Source organism: Petromyzon marinus, chromosome 16 (assembly GCF_048934315.1).
Source record: "Petromyzon marinus isolate PM22_M1 ecotype Great Lakes invasive population chromosome 16, UKy_Petmar_22M1.pri1.0, whole genome shotgun sequence".
NCBI classification, from domain to species: domain Eukaryota; kingdom Metazoa; phylum Chordata; class Hyperoartia; order Petromyzontiformes; family Petromyzontidae; genus Petromyzon; species Petromyzon marinus.
The window spans coordinates 11,347,317-11,369,074 of record NC_133682.1 but is presented as its reverse complement, the minus strand read 5'-3'; the positions used below and the strand labels follow the sequence as shown (position 1 = coordinate 11,369,074).

At 44.0% G+C, this 21,758-nt stretch overlaps 1 protein-coding gene across 2 annotated transcripts in view; it reads right to left on the bottom strand.

The window, feature by feature from the left end:
* Positions 1-21,758, bottom strand: part of RXFP1 (relaxin family peptide receptor 1) — a 288,445-nt gene that overhangs the window by 73,202 nt on the left and 193,485 nt on the right. For both annotated transcript variants that reach the window (XM_032955172.2, XM_032955171.2), the window contains exon 10: positions 10,470-10,541. In XM_032955172.2, the coding sequence (XP_032811063.1) occupies positions 10,470-10,541 (72 nt within the window). The remainder of the gene's footprint in view (positions 1-10,469; positions 10,542-21,758) is intronic.

Below are 21,758 nucleotides of genomic sequence, written 5' to 3'. Positions count from 1 at the left end.
CTTTCGCGTAGCCAACCGTAGTAATCGGAGGTCCTGCGGTGCAAAAGTCTATGTTGCTACTTCGCACGAGCTGATCTCATCACTCCAGTTCCTTTGTGGGCATCCTTTTGAGCTCCTGTACTACAAGTTGACTCAACGTTCGAAAATATCTGTTGGAGGGACATCATTTAGAGAGTAAAAAAACCATCAGAGTATTCATACTTAGGGCAGTCACTCCTGAAGATGGACAACAGCAGGTTTTACTTATTGGAAGACTACACTTAACGATGAAAGCAATGTAGCAATGTGCCTTGAGAAGAACGTTTAAAATCAGTGTATTATACCTGCCCATGAACATATGGATCAGAAACACGGACACTGGTGTTGAAAATGGAACAAAAGCTGAAAAGTGCGCGAAGAAGCGTGGAGCTATGCATTTTGTGATGATTACACCGAGAGGCAGAAATGGCAACATGTGAATTGATTGGAGAACATACCAGATTCAGAGACGTAATTTTGATTGTTGAGAAAAGTACGTGGGTTTTGGGCAGGACACGTCGCTAGGAATGGTTGATGGCCGGTAGTGGAAGCTAACGTGAGTGCATAATAGAGGGGTTAGATCGCGTTAATATAAATGTGTCGTTAAACCCACCACCACCCGACACAGCCAATTAGTACGGTTTGTCACGTAAACAAAACATGCCAATTTTCTACTTGTTCAGCACACCGGTGTGTTGGAGAGTAAACCCACAACATTTACAATTCTAGTACGACGTTTCGCCAGCAATTAACTAATTGTCATGTTTTGTTCACGTTAAAAACCTTACTAATTGGCTGTGTCGGGTGGTGGAGGGTTTCACGGCATTCATATTTACCCGATCTAACCAAAAAAACACCTCTATTATGGATAATATTGGTCGCGAAAGCCTATTTCTTGTCAAACTAACGTGAGTGGCAAGCAAAGGAAGGACAGTTGTTTATCCTGAACACAAACCTTTTCTTTTGTTCAATTTCATGGTTTGCGATAATGATCACACAATTTGCATTTCTGACATGCATAATTATTTTCTCCATTTGTGTTTATGCTGAGATGTGACCAGGTGTTAGCTGCATGTACACACGTTGAACTTCTTTCGCACCGTACGCAGCCAACCGTGCTAATTCGAGGGGTGGAGCTGTGAACACGGACACCAAAACGCCACAAAAGACTATACCATAATATATAAGAAGCTTACTGCAATTAACAGTTTGTATATAAATATAGTGATTAATTAAAATAAAGATCAGCCTATCAGCATACACTTTCATACCATGGCTCTCAGTTTTCTGAAAGCTTAATAGATTCATATTAACCCACTAGGTGATACTAAACATCACATGTTAACCTTTTTGTTTCATAATGTTTTCTAAACAGACGTTTCCCACAGATGATGGTTGGGCTAACATTTTCAAAATTTGGCAGAGTGTGCAGGCGCTGACATCAGCTGAAATAATACACCTCGTGGGGGTTGGTCGACATGTCACGCTGTATTATTACACTGCGATATGCCCCTCACACAATGGCCCTTCACATCTAGGCCCAAAAGAATTGAGTTACTGGTACAACTGATGGTGGCCAATGCTAACAGTAATTTTCTTGAATAAATGTATCTTTAGATCACAACCATAGCAATGTCCCCGTGGCAGCCTTTGACTCGAAACATGTTGATAAAAATGGTACCATAGTACGTTTTATAAACATGAAACTTGTTTATATGAATAATATATGGAATATAAGAAAAAATAGGAAGAGCGAATAACATACAGTGTCTTAAATAGATGGTGTATACGCTAAGATTTCTAACCATAGTGGATACTACCCACAGTAGATATTAGCAGAACTCGCCACTCCAGGCAAGGACTGATCAAACCCTCTTGGCCCGTTAGCTAATTATGGGAGTTGTGGTAAGTTGGCTACACTTTTTTTGACCAACTTCACTTTCCCCCATGCGTTAAATGTGTCACCTTAATTAAATAATGCATATGATATTACCCACGAGCAAAAATATCATGGAGGAGGGAAGGAGTGGCAGAGGGGGAGTGGAGGAGGAAAGAGAAATGGAGGATGTACCAATGGCATGGTTTTGTATGTCAAGAGTAGTTTCCATCTCCTCCCCTACGCTACCCCGAATGATTGCTGATGAAATTCTCTAACAGTAATGAGAATTAGAACTGAACTTTAAAGCGAAGGGACAAACCTGGATGAATATTCCGTAGACTAGTAAGCAGCTCCGCATTTTTCTTCACAAAAATGTGAACATGTTTCATCTTAGTCACTCGGCAGGTCACGTGTGATGTGGTAAAGTATGGGTACTTCCACCTCCTCAAGGATGTCTGGCCAGTCTGGTAGAGTAGGCCAACTACCCCTACAGGGGCTCTCTGGACTTCCCTCAAGAGGGAGGCCCCCTTCACAGGCAGTGGCGTGAGAAAACCATGGCAGGGCTGTGCCTTTGCCTTCACCTTCACATGGTTTATATTTGACAAGGCGTAGGACTTAAAGACATTACGACAGATTTCTCTACCTGATTGCTCCAGGTGCTCCAGTGGTTTTATTTAAACGTTCCATTATACAATTGGGGATACCCATATTTAAAAAAATATATTTTGTAAAGGTATTGTAATGGTACAATTTTTGTTTTAGCCATTAAACATAATGATTTACTTTCATTTCTTGTTTTCGTAGGAATGTACGTAAAACAGTCACAGCTTGAAAATAAAACGTAGCATTCCTGTATGTGCAGGCTGTTGCCATAATTTGAACAATTTACTTACTATAGTTAATACGAATCATAATGTTTAATTTGTATGGTGCTTAAATGCCTCGGCAAAAGTCATACGCCTTACATGACATGTCATCTCAAACATCCAAAGGGCACCCTGAGTGGTAGCTCTCCCTGTGCAGATCAAGGCGACTCAGAACCAGGAAGCACGTGGGGATTCGTCTGCATACAGGGGTGTAAATCCCATTGCGTCATTTGTTGCTCATTCAAATCTGGGTATGGGGACAATTTAACCCAAGGTTGATAAAATGTAGAATTGGAATTTGGAATTCAATATCTTTTTTCTCAAAATTTCGTAAAGCAAACAGCTGCACAGGATTCATACTCTTTGGTCTTTTCAGTAAAGTGACGTAGGTAAAATACAATAAATGAAAACAACTAAAATTAAATCACGACGTTTCGGAGGCAACACAAACTTCAGTCTTCGGGTGGAAACCGTCACAGCAAAATTACCGTATCAAGTGAAGAGAGCTCTAAGATACCCGAGATTATTTGATTTTACCTACGTGACTTTACCGAAAAAAAATAAAGAGTATGAATCCTTGCAGTCACGAAAGCTTCAAATCTAGCTGCACAGGAGCATTGTTTTAATGGGTCACCCCTGAGAAGTATGACATTGTTACTGTTATAGAGCTTGCCCAATGTTCTAACTAACCTGGCACGTGCACCTCAGCTCCCTGCTAATGCCACCCCATCACTGGGCATGCACGAGTCATTGATACTCATTCCTCTGGAACGCCATCCATCACTCTGTAACCTCCACGACAAACATCCCTCAGGCTGTCAGTGCACGAGATGGAACAAAAACTTTTTGTATTTGCTCGATGTGATATTATGCTTCTGGGATTTGAAGCCATCAGCGGTCCTTTAACACATACTCAATGATTAAAAAAATCAGAATAAATATTACGTCGTACAATTGTTACTCAGGCATTCTTATTTGGCAGGGCTATCATGGAGGTGGATATGATGGCAGCGGATTTTGCTCATCCTATGCACTTTTAAAAAATAGATTGAATATTAATTTCTTTAGAACTGATTTTTGTGTTTAGTTTGTTGACCTTCCCCTGCACCTCCGATTAGCACGGTTGGCTACGCACGGTGCGAAATAAATTCAACATACGTACGTATATACATACACACGTAAGTTTGCCAGTAGAGAGTGACGTTGCTCTGAATGAACTCAATTGAGCAATTTTGCGGATTTTTTTTTCTAATTTGGAAAATCTGGACCATAACGCCAAGCACACAATGGCCTACTCGTTTCGAATGACGTCGTGGGATCTCGAACATCCACCGGGGAAGCAGGGAAGCAGGCGGCACGTGTATCTGTGTCGTCGATACCCAGGCGACCTGGCGGATTCTCACCGTGTCCCTCTAAACTAAACTAGAAAAAAAAATTACCAGGTAAGGACCACTGAGCTATATCGCTCTTTTTTCAGAAGCGACCTGGCCACAAATGCTAGCTCAACGAAGTGGCTTATCGTGTGGACATTTACAGCAGCACATTCTAAATGTGGAGGAAAAAAATGGAGAAAAATCCATGCGACCACAGCGAATACACGCAAACTCCAAATATACAGCAGCAGGCGTCAGGGTCGAGATCGAACCCACGACCTCCTGTGTACCAGGCGAGGTAGTTAACATCTCATAGCCACCGTGATGATTATGATGAGAGAGAGACACGCAAACTCCAAATATACAGCGGCAGGCGTCAGGGTCGAGATCGAACCCACGACCTCCTGTGTACCAGGCGAGGTAGTTAACATCACATAGCCACCGTGATGATGATGCTGAGAGAGAGATACGCAAACTCCAAATATACAGCGGCAGGCGTCAGGGTCGAGATCGAACCCACGACCTCCTGCACACCAGGCAAGGTAGTTAACATCTCGCAGACCGTGGTGCCCTCAATGAGCAACGAACAGCAAATGTACTACTGCTGGGGCCTTTTCACCACCATGAATGAGCCAGTGTTGAAGGAAGGTCTCACCTTTGCTATATTACGTGGCCACGACGAACCTGGTGACCCGGATTGATGTGTTTTTTATACATGTGTAGTGAGTCCAACTGAGTCACAGACGTTATTCTTCAGAGGCAACACATTTATTGTAACACGTATATACAAAGGGGTAACTGCCCCTATACCAGATACAGCCTGGGGTGGTGACCACCCAGCTAACTACACAAAGGAGTTACAGCTACGAAGGGTCGGACCCTAACTCGGGTCCCCAGCCACGTGTTGATGCCTCTTCAGACATAGGACGTAGAGCTTGCAGCTTGTAGAACGAAGCGACCCCGGTCCCTCTCAGGGACCCACCTTATATCCTCCCGGGTCGAGGCTGGCTCCGTCCTCGGCCCCGCCCACCTTCGCGAGCATTCCCGCTCCCTCTCGATCACGTGTCTACGGGGTCAACCAGAGTGCCATGGCCCGGGGCAACCCTGCCCCTGGGCTGACACTCTCCTACTCCCCCCTGTGGAAGCCCGCACTACACGCTGTGTGTGGTGCCCGCGCTATCCCAGCGCACGCCAAGCCCCGCTAGGGCTGGTACTACACCCACCTACGAGGTGTACGCGATGACAGTGCATCGCATACCGTGCTGTGCTAGAGCCGGGCCGGCACCATACAGTGACATCCCCGATGGCTCACAACAGTGTCAAGTGGTGTAAGAAACTGTCTTGCGCCTCCACTAGGTCAACTCAGCCTGAAATTAGTATCTGTGAATATCAGAGCTACGGCGACGTGGCCAGGAATGGTGTAGGCCACACCACTAACCTTGTGTATTCACAGACTGCTATGCCATGCCGGCCTTAGTAGAGGCTCACTAAAAGGAGATGTTCACTTAAAGCACCCACTTCTTCAGATCCCAAGTTAGGGTGATGGAAACGGAGGAGTGAATGAAGAATGTTTCTTTAAAAGCACACGAACCATAGTGCGTGCAATGAGTAATGAGGCATATCTTGAAACCGGGTAATTGCATGGATTGTCATATATATGTATTCAGTTAAGGGTCAGATCAACCAACCAACGTCACCCCTCTTTAGAATTTATTCTGCTTCTATTGACACCACATTCATCAAAATACCGTATACTAAATTATGGAGGGATGGATAGCTTGTGTACATACAGAAAAAAGACAAAGATCCCCCATATAGCCTTAACAGCCTGTTGGGGCAAGTCCTGTTAGCGAGTAGCAACAACTATGAAGGCCGGTATGGCACACGAGGGGGTGGGTGGCCAACATCACGCCTGGTGGCGATGTTTACACACCGCACCAGATACTCAATTGAGGCTGAGTCGACCTAGGGGAGGCCCAGGACCGGTTCAAATAATCGTCACTGGTGTTGGCCGTGAGCGAGAATTGAACTCGGGCCACCGGGTTTGAAACACAGCGCGCTAACCGCTACACTACCGCTCCCGCATGCACAGTTCACATCTGACCTACAGTGAGTGTCATGAATCCTGTAATCTGGATTCGAGTCTTTCCCTGATCGCCAAAAACTCTGGGTGCCACCTCCAATGCCTGTCTTAGTGACCTGCTCCTCTGCTGTCCTGCGCATGTTCCGCACGTAACCACGTCCTCTTCCTCATTACGCTGCTAAGCTTTGCTGGCACATGCTCATGAAGACAACTTCCAAGTTTATTTGCCCTATTTTTCAGTGACATTAAAAACATCCTCCTCATGAAACCTACACTCAGAGATATGTTTTTGTTAATAATAGTAATTTAAATTTAGAAAGCACCCTTAAACGATCATTCATCAGCAACAACGGCAGTATTTGGTATCTTACACACCGGGGCTCTTGTCAGGATGGGTGACCCTCCCACACCCCCATCACCCCCCCCCCCCCCCGTGTTTACCAAATTTATTCATTTCGTCAAAGTTTATTTTTATTTTAATTGAGGGAGCACAGTAATAACCAATTACTTCACTGCGACTATAAAGTTATATAATTTCTGACCTGCTTGATTAAATATGGCGAGACAATTTGTATCTAGGAGTTGAGAGTAACTTTTAATATTCTTAGTTTTTTCGGTAAAGTCACGTTGAAGAGAAACAACAAAATAATAAAATATATATAAAACAATAAAAATTCTCACGACGTTTCGGTCGTCTTCAGGTGTGTTGGTTCGCATAAATTTATTTTTAAAAATACATTTATGCGAACCAACACCTGAAGACGACCGTTTGAGTTATGGTCGAAACGTCGTGAGAATTTTTTTTATTGTTTTATATATATTTTATTATTTTGTTGTTTCTCTTCAACGTGACTTTACCGAAAAAACTAAGAATATGAGTAACTTTTAAGTTATTTTTTTTTCACGTCAGCAAGTTTTGCCTGCTTCCTTTATTACCGCAACAGCACCGGAGGAAACGTTGCGAGACCCAGAGGTGAAATGTGTGGAATGAATTTGAATCCCATTTTGGCTACCTATAGCTGACCGAGGCATTCACATAAGTAGCATGCACTGCTGAAGCACGCGCCCAGAAAACAATACCTTTGCTGGTCTCAAGACGCATCGACGTCAAGCTAATTTTGCAACTTTCAGCCCAGCGTCTACAGCGAATGTATTATAGCAATGTGAACATGTCGTATGCCCCCTGTATCCTTTTCTGATTATGGAAGGTTGCATACACCCAAGAGAGATGCGCTGAAAATGCACAGAGCGGGATAACAAACGTATTGAGTTTTTTTTTCGTTATTGGAGCCAGATAAGGCTTCTGATTCACGCACTTGTAACTACTGCCGCAGAGTGTGGCAGGATGATATCCCAAGGGACTGTGTGCTGCATGCAGACAGTACTTGAGACATTGTTTTAAGCTGTATATCCAGGAACAGATAAAGAAGCAAATTCCCAGAAGCAATACATTTCATTCTCTAAAATCAAAAGCCAAAGAATCTCCTAGCTGAAATGAGCACGAGGCAATGCTCATCTCCTTTGCAAGTGGTGAAAATTCCACTTTGCACGGCAATATTTTCCACCGTACAAGCACTACCTGCCTAATGTTACTCGTTAAATTTAACCTGGAACAACGAATGGCTAAGATGATCCTTGGAACTGAAATTCTAACTTGCAACCAGCTGACTGTCAACCATTCTGCCACAGCACCACCTGGATAGATTTATACAGATATAAGTAAGCAAAAACTGTTAAAAAGTGTTATGAAATTAGAGCTGGTCCACAGTTTCCTGCCGAATCAAATGCTGCAGAGGAAAGCATGATCCTGAAGACCCCATAACCTTAACTGAATGACAATTGTATTGCATTTGGTATTTAGAAGAAAATACTTTTTGTCTATTTCTCTATTATTTAATTCAACTGCTATATACCCAGTAAATGTAACTTTGATCAACAAAAAAGTAAAAAATGAAATATTTAACAGAGGGAAAAAAAGTATTTGAGCCCCTGCTGATTTTGTACGTTTGCCCACTGACAAAGAAATTATCAGTCTATAATTTTAATGGTAGGTTTATTTGAACAGTAAGAGACAGAATAACAACAAAAAATATAAAAAAATGCAAGTCAAAAATGTTATAAATTGATTTGAATTTTAATGAGGGAAATAAGTATTTGACCCCCTCTCAATCAGAAAGATTTCTGGCTCCCAGGTGTCTTTTATACAGGTAACGAGGTGAGATTAGGGGCAAACTCTTAAAGGGAGTGCTCCAAATCTCAGCTTGTTACCTGTATAAAAGGCACCTGTCAACAGAAGCAATCAATCAGATTCCAAACTCTCCACCATGGCCAAGACCAAAGAGCTCTCCAAGTATGTCAGGGACTCCCGGTGAGGCATGATACGCTGGTTGACCTGCTGACACGTGACCGGATGATATTGGAGGGGGGCCACCGGTGGACGGGGGACATTGGGCGGTCACGTGGTATAAAGGAGCTCTCGGGGAGCCTTCGGGAAAGAGCTCGAGAAATCTAAAAGGTGGGCGGGGCAAGGGGCGGAGCCAGCCCCAGCCCAGGCCGATATAACGGGGGCCCCGTGAGGGGCTCGGGGTTCTTCGTGTTGCTGGTGATGAAAATCCACGTCGGGTAAAAGAAGCCTTTAGCCACGCGGTCCGGGACCCAGCTTGTGGTCCGGGCCGGGATAGCGAACAGTGTCTAGTTCTGCCATAGAGTGGCTAGATGGGCATTCAACACCCATGTGTAGGTTGTGTTATGTTATGTTGAGTTACTGAAATAAATAGTCTTGCTCCCAAGACAACATCTGCGACTCAGTTGGACTCACTACACATGTATGTATGTTGAACTTCTTTGGAACCGTACGTAGCCAACCGTGCTAATCGGAGGTGCAGAGTATCTACTCATGTACTCGAACACTAGACTGATATATGCTCAGACACTAGGTTATGTTGTGGACAACAATGAGACAAACAGCACAGAATGCTGTTTGCCTCATTTACCGAACCTTTTTTTGGCTGTTGATCCGCCGGCAGTTGAAAATGAACTGCATTAACCATAAAAACCCAATTGCTGAAGAGGTTACATAAGCCCATCCCTGAAGCATGGAAACAGCATTCTAGTCACCCATTACGTATTTTTTAAATGCAAGCGTGCAGCCACCAACATTACAATTGTTCCATGACACAAAATCTAGTATTAGATATGACTTGAATACATTGAGTTTTAAGGTTGAGAAAATATTAATATTATGAAATTTTCTGTGCGGTGCATGTGGACTTTGCTGTTAGTAACTTATTGTAGTACCCACACTGACTCACGGCAACAGCATAAACAGCAGATTGCATTATAGATAACGTTAATTTAAGATCTAATTTAATGGCATGGCCATGCACACTGTCAGTTGCATGTGTAACTGGATGGAACCTGTTCTAGTTCTCTCTAAGGTCAACTCAGTTTTAGGGGTGCCACGGTGGCGAGATGTTAACTACCTCGCTTGGTATGCAGGAGGTCGTGGTGTTCGAACCCGACCCTGACGCCTGTATACTTGGAATGTGCATGTTCTCCTCGTGGTCGCGTGGATTTTTCTCTGGGTCCTCTGATTTTTAGAGTATTTGGCTGCTATAAATGTCCATATGATAAGCCACTTCGTTGAGCTATCATTTGTGGATAGGTCGCTTCTGAAAGAGAGCTATATAGCTCAGTGGGCCTTACCTGGTAAAATTAAAATCGTTTTTTCAAAATAAAAAAAATATTTGAAGTTAGTTTAAAAGGACTAACAGGTTGGCATTGTGGCACATGCCTATAAACCAGCACTTTGAAGGCAAGGTCTTTGTGGATCACGGAGGTGAGTGAAACCTCCAAACCCGCTTGGCTGCAAGGTGACTAGCAGCTGCCAGTGCCGCGAGAGGGATTGTGACCTCATCTGTTTGGAAGCTTGAGTCTCATCTGCTTGTACATGTGGGCTTTCCATGGTTTTATGTCTTTAAAAAGAAAACGGCCAAACAATGCAATGCTAGTGTCTCCGGCAAAAGTCTTGAGACAGTGAAGCTTTTCTCGATAAATAAATTATTATTACTAAATAACCTGGCATGGTACCTAAACGTTAACACTGGGATGACAGAGACGGCTGAGTATGGTGTAGGCCACACCACCCCATCATATTCTGGTGCTCACTCACTAAACATCACTTGCCCCAACAGTGTGTATGCGCTAAATCTGGGAATTGGTGTGTGTCTGTGGGAGTTAGTGGAACTCACAATACAGTCAGTTGATCACAGCCCAGAAATGTAGAATTTCTCACCGACTGGATCTGGTTTCCTTCCAGGTCACTGCCATAGAGAGAGGAGGGAGAAGGGCAGACCCAATTAAAGTCACAGTCGTCGACCGGGTCGGCACGCACATGTCAGCACACATTGGTAAAGAGCACTATATGCATTGGACATTTGTATAGTTAATGAAACTATAGTTTCCAGCCCTTTAATTATTCATAACAAACACACCAGTCTTACAGCGCAAGGTTATCATGAAGGGCTTATGTTCCGCAGATGGGTGTAGTCTGCCAGTGGGTGCGATGTTGCAATGTGGTTGAATCCAACTAAATACATTTGCTAATAATTTTGCAAGTAACTTTAAACATTTTCTGAATTTTAATCGGATGCCAGCACACATTGGTGCACTTTTTTAATAGCACCACCGGGTTTTTAAGAGCAGACGGCAGTATTTACGTGCAAATTTATTTTGTTAACCAGATGCAGTTAATACATCCATGGTACTAACCAGGGTGGCCGCCTGGTTTGAACAGCAAAACTCTGCAACAAGTGGCAAACGCCCTGTTGTTCGTTCATGCCGCTGGCACGTCACATTTGTCAAAAGCAAGGCTGGATGAAGGCCTCCTCAAGCTGTTGGTCATGAGGAATATGGATGGTACTTCACCACACTGGTCAGTAGGGATATGTAAAAGGAGGGGGGGGGGATGCTCAGGACTCTTTCAGATGTTACTCAACAATGAGGTAAGCTTTGGTCTGGAATTGAACCTAGGTCGTCGGGTTAATAGTGTAGTGAGCTAACCACTGTACCATCGCTTCCCCTTATAGTTATTACTAGCGGGAAGTACCCGGCGTTGCCTGGGCGAAAAAGACACACACACATCGACTTACACACACACAGACATCGACCCACACACACAAGCACTTCGACCCACACACACAAATGGACTCACACACAACAACAACCGCCAATCGCGATTAAGTGGCGTTGACGTCACCACAATGCTTGTGCCAGGCCATGTGTACCTTGAGGCCACGTGAAGTGTCGAGCGCCCGCTGGCAGGAGGTCACGGGGCAGACCCAGGTGCCACGGGTCAACTGACTGAGATCAGTGGCTGATGCACCACCTGTGCCCCCTACTGTGCCAACCTGCTGTGCTTGAGCCACCCGGCGCTCCGCTCATTGTTGTGAGCGTCGCTCCTCCGCCCTCCGTTGTTTTTGGAGGGCGACTGCCTCCAACTGCCCAGTAGCGTCCTTCACGAGCCTCCTCCACAGAGGCCGATCTTGACACCGCTGGTACCAGTCATCGGCAAGTCCACTCAGCTCCACATCCTCCTGTACCACATCACTCCATCTCTTATCTAGCCCGTGCCGCGCCCGTTTACCCCCCTCGATCCGGCCGAACAAAAGCTGTTTGAGCATGCGGTGGCTGGGCATGCGGGCTACATGACCCAGCCAACGCAGCCTTGCCTGCCGGAGGAGCTCACCGATGGGACCTTGCCCAGATCTTTCAAGGATTTGTGAGCTCCTCACACAATCCAGCCTGGTTAAACCCAGGATGGATCGTAGGCAGGCTAGCCTTAATGTTTCTAACCGGCAAAGATGTTCCATTAAGGGGGTCCACATTTCGCAAGCATAGAGAAGGTAGGGAATGACCGTGGCCGAGAAGACCTGAAGCTTAGTGCGGAGCGACAGACCAGGTCGCTTCCACACAGCGTTACGCAACCGATGAAAAGATATTGTCGCTCGACTGATTCGGAGTGAGACCTCTGCTATTAATCTGGAGCCGGTCATAAGCACACTGCCCAGGTATGGGAAACTCTCCACTCTCTCCACAACCGCCCCATCACCGATTGGGAGTTGTGGGGGTGGAGTGTCCGATGGTACAAAATACCCAGGCAGGTGCTTAGTTTTGGTGGGGCTGATGGTAATGCCCCATCTCTTAGTGGCACGCCAGCGTCTCCAACTCCTCCTCTGAATGAGCAGCTATTACCAAATCATCGGCATACATAACGTGATTCAGCAATAGGGAGCCATCCCTTGACCGCACCTGGGCATCGATCAGCCTCCCATTATATCTGTACCAAATGGAGATTCCCCCGGTACAGCTATTGAAGGCTTCACAAACTACGTAGTCAAAATAGATGTTAAATAATTTGGGAGCCAGAGGACATCCCTGTCGCACCCCAAGGTGTACAGGGAATGGCTCTGACTCCCGGCCACGTAGTTTTACCCGGGCTCGCTCACCATCATGAAGGTCCTTAATGGTCATGAGCTCTGGCTTCCTTGGACCTCGCCCTCACAAGGGCGCGGGGCCGGGAGTCCCAGAGTCCCACCACTGACCCGCACAGCATCCCGGCCCTGACAAGGACAGCGGGTCGAGGGGGTCCAGGGTCCTATCTAGCTGGTCTTCGGCTTCGGTCTTCCACTGGTCCCAGATTGGCTGGGGAGGTCCCCTTTATGCTCCTTGCCCATTGAGGGATGGGGCTGCGAGGGATCCTAGACACCCCGCAACCCCCCCCCCCCCGTTGGGGGCGCCAAGGGGCTTAGCTGTCTGGGGATCCTGAGCCCCCAGCAGCCCCCAGCAGCCCCTCCCCTCTTGGGCTGGCGCTGCAGCCCCTCCCCTGATGGTACGAGGTACCGTTCCATCTATGGTGCTACACACACATGGAATCACACACACAAACATACATAGACTCACACACACATGGAACTACACACACACAAACATATGGACACATACAGTGAGGGAAAAAAAGTATTTGATCCCCTGCTGATTTTGTACGTTTGCCCACTGACAAAGAAATGATCAGTCTATAATTTTAATGGTAGGTTTATTTGAACAGTGAGAGACAGAATAACAACAAAAAAATCCAGAAAAACGCATGTCAAAAATGTTATAAATTGATTTGCATTTTAATGAGGGAAATAAGTATTTGACCCCTCTGCAAAACATAACTTAGTACTTGGTGGATTAAGGTCTGGAGACTGGCTAGGCCACTCCAGGACCTTAATGTGCTTCTTCTTGAGCCACTCCTTTGTTGCCTTGGCTGTGTGTTTTGGGTCATTGTCATGCTGGAATACCCATCCACGACCCATTTTCAATGACCTGGCTGAGGGAAGGAGGTTCTCACCCAAGATTTGACGGTACATGGCCCCGTCCATCGTCCCTTTGATGCGGTGAAGTTGTCCTGTCCCCTTAGCAGAAAAACACCCCCAAAGCATAATGTTTCCACCTCCATGTTTGACGGTGGGGATGGTGTTCTTGGGGTCATAGGCAGCATTCCTCCTCCTCCAAACACGGCGAGTTGAGTTGATGCCAACGAGCTCCATTTTGGTCTCATCTGCCCACAACACTTTCATCCGGTTGTCCTCTGAATTATTCAGATGTTCATTGGCAAACTTCAGACGGGCATGTATATGTGCTTTCTTGAGCAGGGGGACCTTGCAGGCGCTGCAGGATTTCAGTCCTTCACGGTGTAGTGTTACCAATTGTTTTCTTGGTGACTATGGTCCCAGCTGCCTTGAGATCATTGACAAGATCCTTCCGTGTAGTTCTGGGCTGATTCCTCACCGTTCTAATGCTCATTGCAACTCCACGAGGTGAGATCTTGCATGGAGCCCCAGGCCGAGGGAGATTGACAGTTATTTTGTGTTTCTTCCATTTGCGAATAATCGCACCAACTGTTGTCACCTTCTCACCAAGCTGCTTGGCAATGGTCTTGTAGCCCATTTCAGCCTTGTGTAGGTCTACAATCTTGTCCCTGACATCCTTGGAGAGATTTTTGGTCTTGGCCATGGTGGAGAGTTTGGAATCTGATTGATTGATTGCTTCTGTGGACAGGTGTCTTTTATACAGGTAACAAGCTGAGATTAGGATCACTCCCTTTAAGAGTGTGCTCCTAATCTCAGCTCGTTACCTGTATAAAAGACACCTGGGAGCCAGAAATCTTTCTGATTGAGGGGTCAAATACTTATTTCCCTCATTGAAATGCAAATCAAATTAGAACATTTTTGACATGCGTTTTTCTGGATTGTGTTGTTGTTATTCTGTCTCTCACTGTTCAAATAAACCTACCATTAAAATGATAGACTGATCATTTCTTTGTCAGTGGGCAAACGTACAACATCAGCAGGGGATCAAATACTTTTTTTCCCTCACTCTATCAACTAATCACACATGGACTTACACACGCACATATCGACGTGCAGACACACAGCGACTCACACATACACACGGACCTACACAAACACGCATATCGACTAACACACACAACCATGGGCTCACACAAACCGATGTACACATACACACAGACTGACACACATCGACCCACACACAAACACATCGACTTACACACACACACGTGTCGACTTACAAACGCACAAAGACTCAAGCAAAAACACATTTCGACGTACACACACACACATCGACTGATACACATGGACCCACACACACACACACATCGACTAACACACACAAACACATCGACTTACACACACACATACATAGACTCACACGCACATGCAACTACGCATACACATATGGACTTACACACACAGACTGACACACATTCATCGACTTAAACACACACATGGACTTACACACACGCACACACACACAGACTGACACACATACATCGACTTAAACACACACACAAATGGATGCACACAAACAAACACAGCGACTGTCACACATACACATTGACTCGCACACACATTGACTCGCACACACACACGGACTCGCACAGACACAACGCACACACATATATGGACATGGATGTACACACGCACACTCCAACTTTAATATAGACTAAATAAGCTTGTAAATAATAGTTTTCTATGTACGTGACTTGAGCGAAAGAAGCAAGGGAGAGAGGAAATGCACGCGTGTATAATAAACAAGTCATTAGGAGCGACTAATGACTTGTTCAACCATTATGGCGCAAACATTTGCCGCGAGCAAGAGCGGCAAATGAATGAAAGTCAACGAATACAAAATGAACCGAACCTACCTGTAACTATGAGCAGATGCGCACCAATCAAGCGTCATTGACATAAGAGTATAACGTCACTGCTCAACCCCCGTACTGAGGGAGAAAGTGTAAATATGAGAGAATGAAGACGTAATTGAGTATACGTATTGGTTTGTCCCTGTGCAGTAAGTGATATTGCGCGGCTTGCTTGTGCCTCAAGACTACAGAAAAAATGCTCTTCTTCATGAACATTGGTTCATCTCTGTCATTAAATGTAACCTATAAAATGCAATTTGTAATGAGTAAGCAGTCATGGTAATAAATGTTTGAAGGGAGCTGTAAATCTGTGTGTTACCTTGCGCAGTGTCCACACTAAAGAGAATCCCCCCCCTCACCCCCACCGAACGCGTGTGACTTGGTAGGGGCCCTCCCCCTCCCCCCACCGAACGCGTGTGAGTTGGTAGGGTCGAGCATGCGCTATGTAATAAATAAATAACCGTAAACAGCACTAAATCGTTAATTAAACTGCTTTAAAGGTGACGGACGCGAAATCGGAATAGCGCTGGCTCAGCACGGGGCTTACGGTGTGGTACCTGGCTATTATTTGTTTTAAACGTAAAACCCCACGGTTTGCGAGCCAAATCCTTCGCAAGTTCCGGCCACACACACACACAGGCGGACGGACAGACAGACAAACAATTACATTTATTGATAAGATTAAAGATCAGCACATTATGCTCATAATCCTTAAGTGCCAGATTAAATTATTGGCCGATGCCTTTGAAACTCTGGGCAAGTTGCTCCATCCACCTCTGTCCAATTAATAGTAACAATGGAATGTTCCAGAAAGTTAATTGGCAGATCATTTAGTGGTCGGGTAAAATGTTGGTATCGCCATCTCTAGTAATTTATGAAAAGTGTTAAATTATTGAAAAATGTCCCTTCGAAGAGCACTATTAACATACTTTCGGAGTTCCCTTTCTATACAATTTAAATTGCTTCTTAACTACAGTTTTTTTGTTAAAGAGCATCATACTCAGTGACATTCAACATTGCTTGTATGGCTTTATTTGGGTGATTTCGAAAACGGTTTTTGGTGTTGCCATGTTTGTTTGTTGTAGTACGGAGTTAAACTGATGGCTTTAATCTAAGTTGTCTTGTGGTTGTTGTTGTTGTTGTTGTTTGACTTGCATCCCACTGGGATTTTTGCACACAGCGTTGATGTACGGTGCTTTTTCTGGAAGATTTTGCTGTGTTTTCCTGGATTTTTCTGTTTGCGCATAGTCACTTTAAGATGTTTTCTTGTTCATGTTTTTGTCTTTTGTTTGTTGTGGTTGCACCCGATTCAAGAGCCAAATGGCTCACAGGGCTATACCAAATAAATGAAAAAAATGAAAATGAACAGAGGCTGTCTGAGGTCTTAGAGGTCTAGAGTTGTCCACTTTTGCTGATACTGAATTAAAATCATTATGGGCTTTTAAATACAATAAATCTTACTATATCCTTGTTAAATAAATGCGTATCCTTAAGTGCAGCATCAGGAAACTTCTGAAACGTATTGCAGTGTAATTAATCTCAAGTCAAACGGCATACGTTAACATCTCGTGTGGTATTCTTAGTTTTTTCGGTAAAGTCACGTTGAAGAGAAACAACAAAATAACAAAATATATATAAAACAATAAAAAATTCTCACGACGTTTCGACCATAACTCAAACGGTCATCATCAGGTGTGTCGGTTTGCATAAATTTATTTTGATGGCTGGGTGTATGGAATTGATGTGGTCGAAGAATTGGTCTAGAGCAGGCCGGCCATGTGGCCAGATGACAAAAGTGTCATCCACGTACCTCTTCCATAAGGTTGGGCGCAGAGTGGCAGTCTGGATGGCGTCAGTCTCAAATTTCTCCATGAAAATGTTAGCTATAACTGGAGAAAGGGGGGAGCCCATTGGGGTGCCCTCAGTTTGTTTGTAGAAAGTTCCATTCCAAGTGAAGTATGTATTGGTTAAACAGTGTCTCACCAGGGGGGGTACCTCAGTGTTTAGTCCTTGATGAACCAAGTCTTCAATGATTGCAATGGTGTCAATTCCATACACCCAGCCATCAGATTTACCATGGAAGTCGAAATAGATGGCAAGATACCTTTTTTGGATGTCCTAATTAAAAAGAGACCTGATGGTTCAATGAGCCACTCTGTCTACAGGAAAGCTACCCATACGGATGCTTATCTGAAACCGGATTCCCACCACCATCCATCACAGAAGAATTCTCTCATCAAGACTCTGTATCATAGAGCCCAATGCATATCCGACCAGGAACACATAAGCAGTGAACTCAAGCACGTACACCAAGCTCTTAGGGCTAATGGTTACTCCGACTATACAATCCGCAAAGCTATCACTCAAACCATGAAGAAGAACCCTCTTGAGGAGCCTTTCAAAACCATCACTTTACCCTACATTGCTGGGATCACAAAAAAGATCTCCAAAATCTTGAATAAACACAAGATCCAGGTCCGTTTCAACACATTACATAAAATCCGTGATCTGGTTCCGTCTGTAAAAGATGTGATTCCGGACATACAATACCCTGGTGTCTACAAACTAAGTTGCCTCTGTGGTAGTAGTTACATTGGAGAAACCAAACGCCATATCTCGGACCGCATTCGTGAACATAAAGCAGACCTTAAACACGGTAGGACCAACACCTCGGCCGTAGCAGATCATTGTTCTAATTCAGTAGGCTCACATGCCATTGACTTTTCCAAGACGGAGGTTCTTTGTAAGCCATCTGGCTTCCATGAGAGATTCGTTCATGAGGCTATCCACATATACAAGCACAGAGACAATTTCAACCGAGAAGATGGATTCTATCTTAGCAATCATTGGAAAGATTTGATAAATCATTTCAGTTCTTGATTGATTGTTCACGCTTACAGTGGCTTTCAGACAGCATACATAAAAACAAATTTCGTCTCCCCCCTCCTCTTTTAAAAAAATAGATGGACTAGTCCTGGGCAAACTGCCAATCGTTGCGCGTGACGCAAACGTTATTTTTTTATATATATAAATAAATATGCCGTTTTCAAAATAAATTTATGCAAACCGACACACCTGATGATGACCGTTTGAGTTATGGTCGAAACGTCGTGAGAATTTTTTATTGTTTTATATATATTTTGTTATTTTGTTGTTTCTCTTCAACGTGACTTTACCGAAAAAACTAAGAATATGAATTACTGCAGTCACGAAAGCTTTAAATCAAAATTTAAATCTCGTGTGGTGCTCTCCTTAAGTCAACACTTATTTCAGGGTCAATAAAACAAGTAACACTTTGTTGGGGGAAGTCAACGGCGGTTGTCTGTTTGATAAGACCGATCCTGCCATGGGAATGTAAAATTAACAGCAATGGCCCGCGGGCCGCCAGTGGAGATTAGCGCCACCTCGGTGCTCGTTCAACCAGGGAGACACTTTTCCCTTCACACCTCGCCTTAACAGTGGTGATCAACCCGACCTTGCAAAGCAATCTGTGTTATTAGTCAGCACTTCAACATTTATTAGGATGTTTCACACATTTATTAAAAATTCTCTGGATAATTAGTTAATATTGTTGTCTGTTAAGCTTTTTCTTTTTTTTACAAAGTGATATTTTAATAAGTGCGGTGCCTTTGATGCTTGTACGTTAGAGAGATAACTACTGGTTTGTGATGACATTTTTTTCATAACAAAATTATGTAAGAACAATAACGACTCAATAACAAAAGTGGTAACATGATAAATGCTTAACCCAAGCTATTAATGCGTTGGCGTTTGCATTGTCCTTGCGCTGTTTGTCTTTGGGGCAGCCTTTGGTCTATAGCACCGGTGAGACAAAGCCATAAAAGAGACCCTATGTGGTGTAGGCCAATCAGTTTCAAGGACAATGCATACATTTACCAAAGCATATTTGTTTGCATGTTTTACCACAAGTATGTGTGGTTGCTGCAGACTTAATGCCTTGTAATAGGTATCTATTTGGTATTTGTATAACAATTGTATTATTCCAGAAAGAGTAAAGACTGGCAGAATGGTCCCATAGACAAGGTGGCAACAGAAATATCTGGTAGATTTGAAGTTTTCGTGACAGCAGGGATCCATACTCTTTGGTTATTTCGGTAAAGTCACGTAGGTATGAAATAAAATAAATGTAATCATGACTTTCATTTATTTAAAGTGACTTTACCGAAAGAACCAAATAGTATAGAAATATCTGGTTTTCGCCTTTTGGCATTCTCTGGTCTAAAACTGGTTGAGATTAGGCCCTAAAGAAGGCTGTCTCTGGTGTAGGCAAACTAGTTTCAAAGACAATGCATGTATAATCAGAGCATGTTTGTTTTCATGTTCACCACAAGTACTGTGTGTGGTTAATGCAGACATGATTCCTTGCAAAAGGTTTCTATTTGGTGTTTGAACATCTTAACACAGCTGTTTAATTGCCAGAAAGGGTAAAACATATTCTTATTTTTTCATAATATCTGGTGTGTTGACCTGAACGCATCCTTTGGTGACCCGAGCCAAACTGAAGAAACCAAGACATTTGTAACTGTAGTCTTATGGCATGAACTTCAGTGGATCTGACCTCTCAGCCACCTGGTTACCAGATGGCTGAGAGGTGAATGTGCTGAGTTGACACTGCTGAGGTCCTTTGGTCAACTCCACACAGCTGCCCATGATTAAACGAGGTTCTCTAGTGCAGTGTGTCGATTATCACAGCCCGCTTATCAATGACTGCACCATCAAATCAATAAAATGTTCACTTCACACTTAATTTGCCTAAATTGTATCTTTGAAAATTAAATAAAACAATGTTGACTGTCGTGCGACAAACATTGCGCTCATATGCAAAGCAGAGGTCACTTTAAAGGACCTCGGAGGCAGCTCTGTGATATCCGCTTCCACGGCCTGTTCCCTAACATGAAAGGTCCCAATGCTCTGTAAATGTTCCAAATTGATTCCTCTTCAATGGCATGAAGGCGACAGCAGAATCGGGATAGAGTTGGGAGATAGACAAAACACCTGAGTCTCTGTCAGCTGTCAAGACAAATACAATCCTACGGTGCCTCAGCAAGCCCGAGCAAACCCAGACTGCAAGATCTCGGCGATCCCAATGCCACAGCTGGATGAGCAAGCAGTTTCATTGGTTACCGCCAAAGCAAAACAGGAGCGCATTGTAAAATAATGCCCTTGTATAGCTGCAGCATTCGGCTGTCGAACCATTTATTATTTTATCTTGCACAAGAAAGTTATTTCGATAAAGAGGAGATTTTTGCAGAAGAGCACGGCTGTTGCCATGGAGTTTTAGATACTGCGCCACAAGAATCCATTCAGACCTAGTTTACAGCTTGCTCTAATCTAACATTACTGTCATGGGCGCTGCAAGGCACCGGGAAATAACAATAAAAACCAATTGGGCACTTAGTGATGTTATTATAGATGGTTCCTGTCCCCCCTGTGGTGGCAAGAGAAATTGGAATCTCATTGGGCTCCAATTACAAGTGCTGCATTGCCACATGCTGCCACCAGTGCCACACGATTGCATAAGGGTATCTTCCCACATACGGCTTAATCATAGAGAATATATACACAATAGGTATTGTGTGGTTAATGCAGACATGAATCCTTGTAAAAAAAGATTTCAGTTTTGTTGCCAGAAATAAGGGGAAAAACCCTACTATTACATTTTGGTACTGGCAAAGGAGGTCTAACGATGTAGATGCTCACCCCGAGCCCTCATTACTTTGATAGTGCATTGTCTTTGAGCTGTACGCCTTTTGGTGTCATCTGGTCGAGCACCAGTTGGGTCGAGGCTCAAAAGAAAGCCGTCCCTTGGTGTGGACCAATCAGCTTCAAGGACAATGCATATATTATCATAGTATGTTTTTTTGTTTGCATTTTGACTGCAGGTATTGTGGTTAATGCAGACATGAATCCTTGTAAAAAAGGTTTCAGTTTTGTTGCCAGAAAAAGGGAAAAACCCTATTATTAATGTTCTACTTCAGTTTATGTGCTGGAGAAATGATGCCTGAGCTCGCAAGACCGCAATTTGAACTCAGCCTTCTTATTCTCCGATTCCCTGACTCAAAATCTTATATTTTACGTAACCGCAGTGGGATCATTTGTGCTCTTATCTCAATCAAGCTTTGAGAAAATATCATCGAGTGTTTCCGTGAATAGGCTTCCTGAGAGTGTATATCCTTGCCTGAATGTTCTGCTAATTTGTTATTTTACGCAATCTCAATGTAGCTGCCACATATTTTAAAAACTAGTTTTG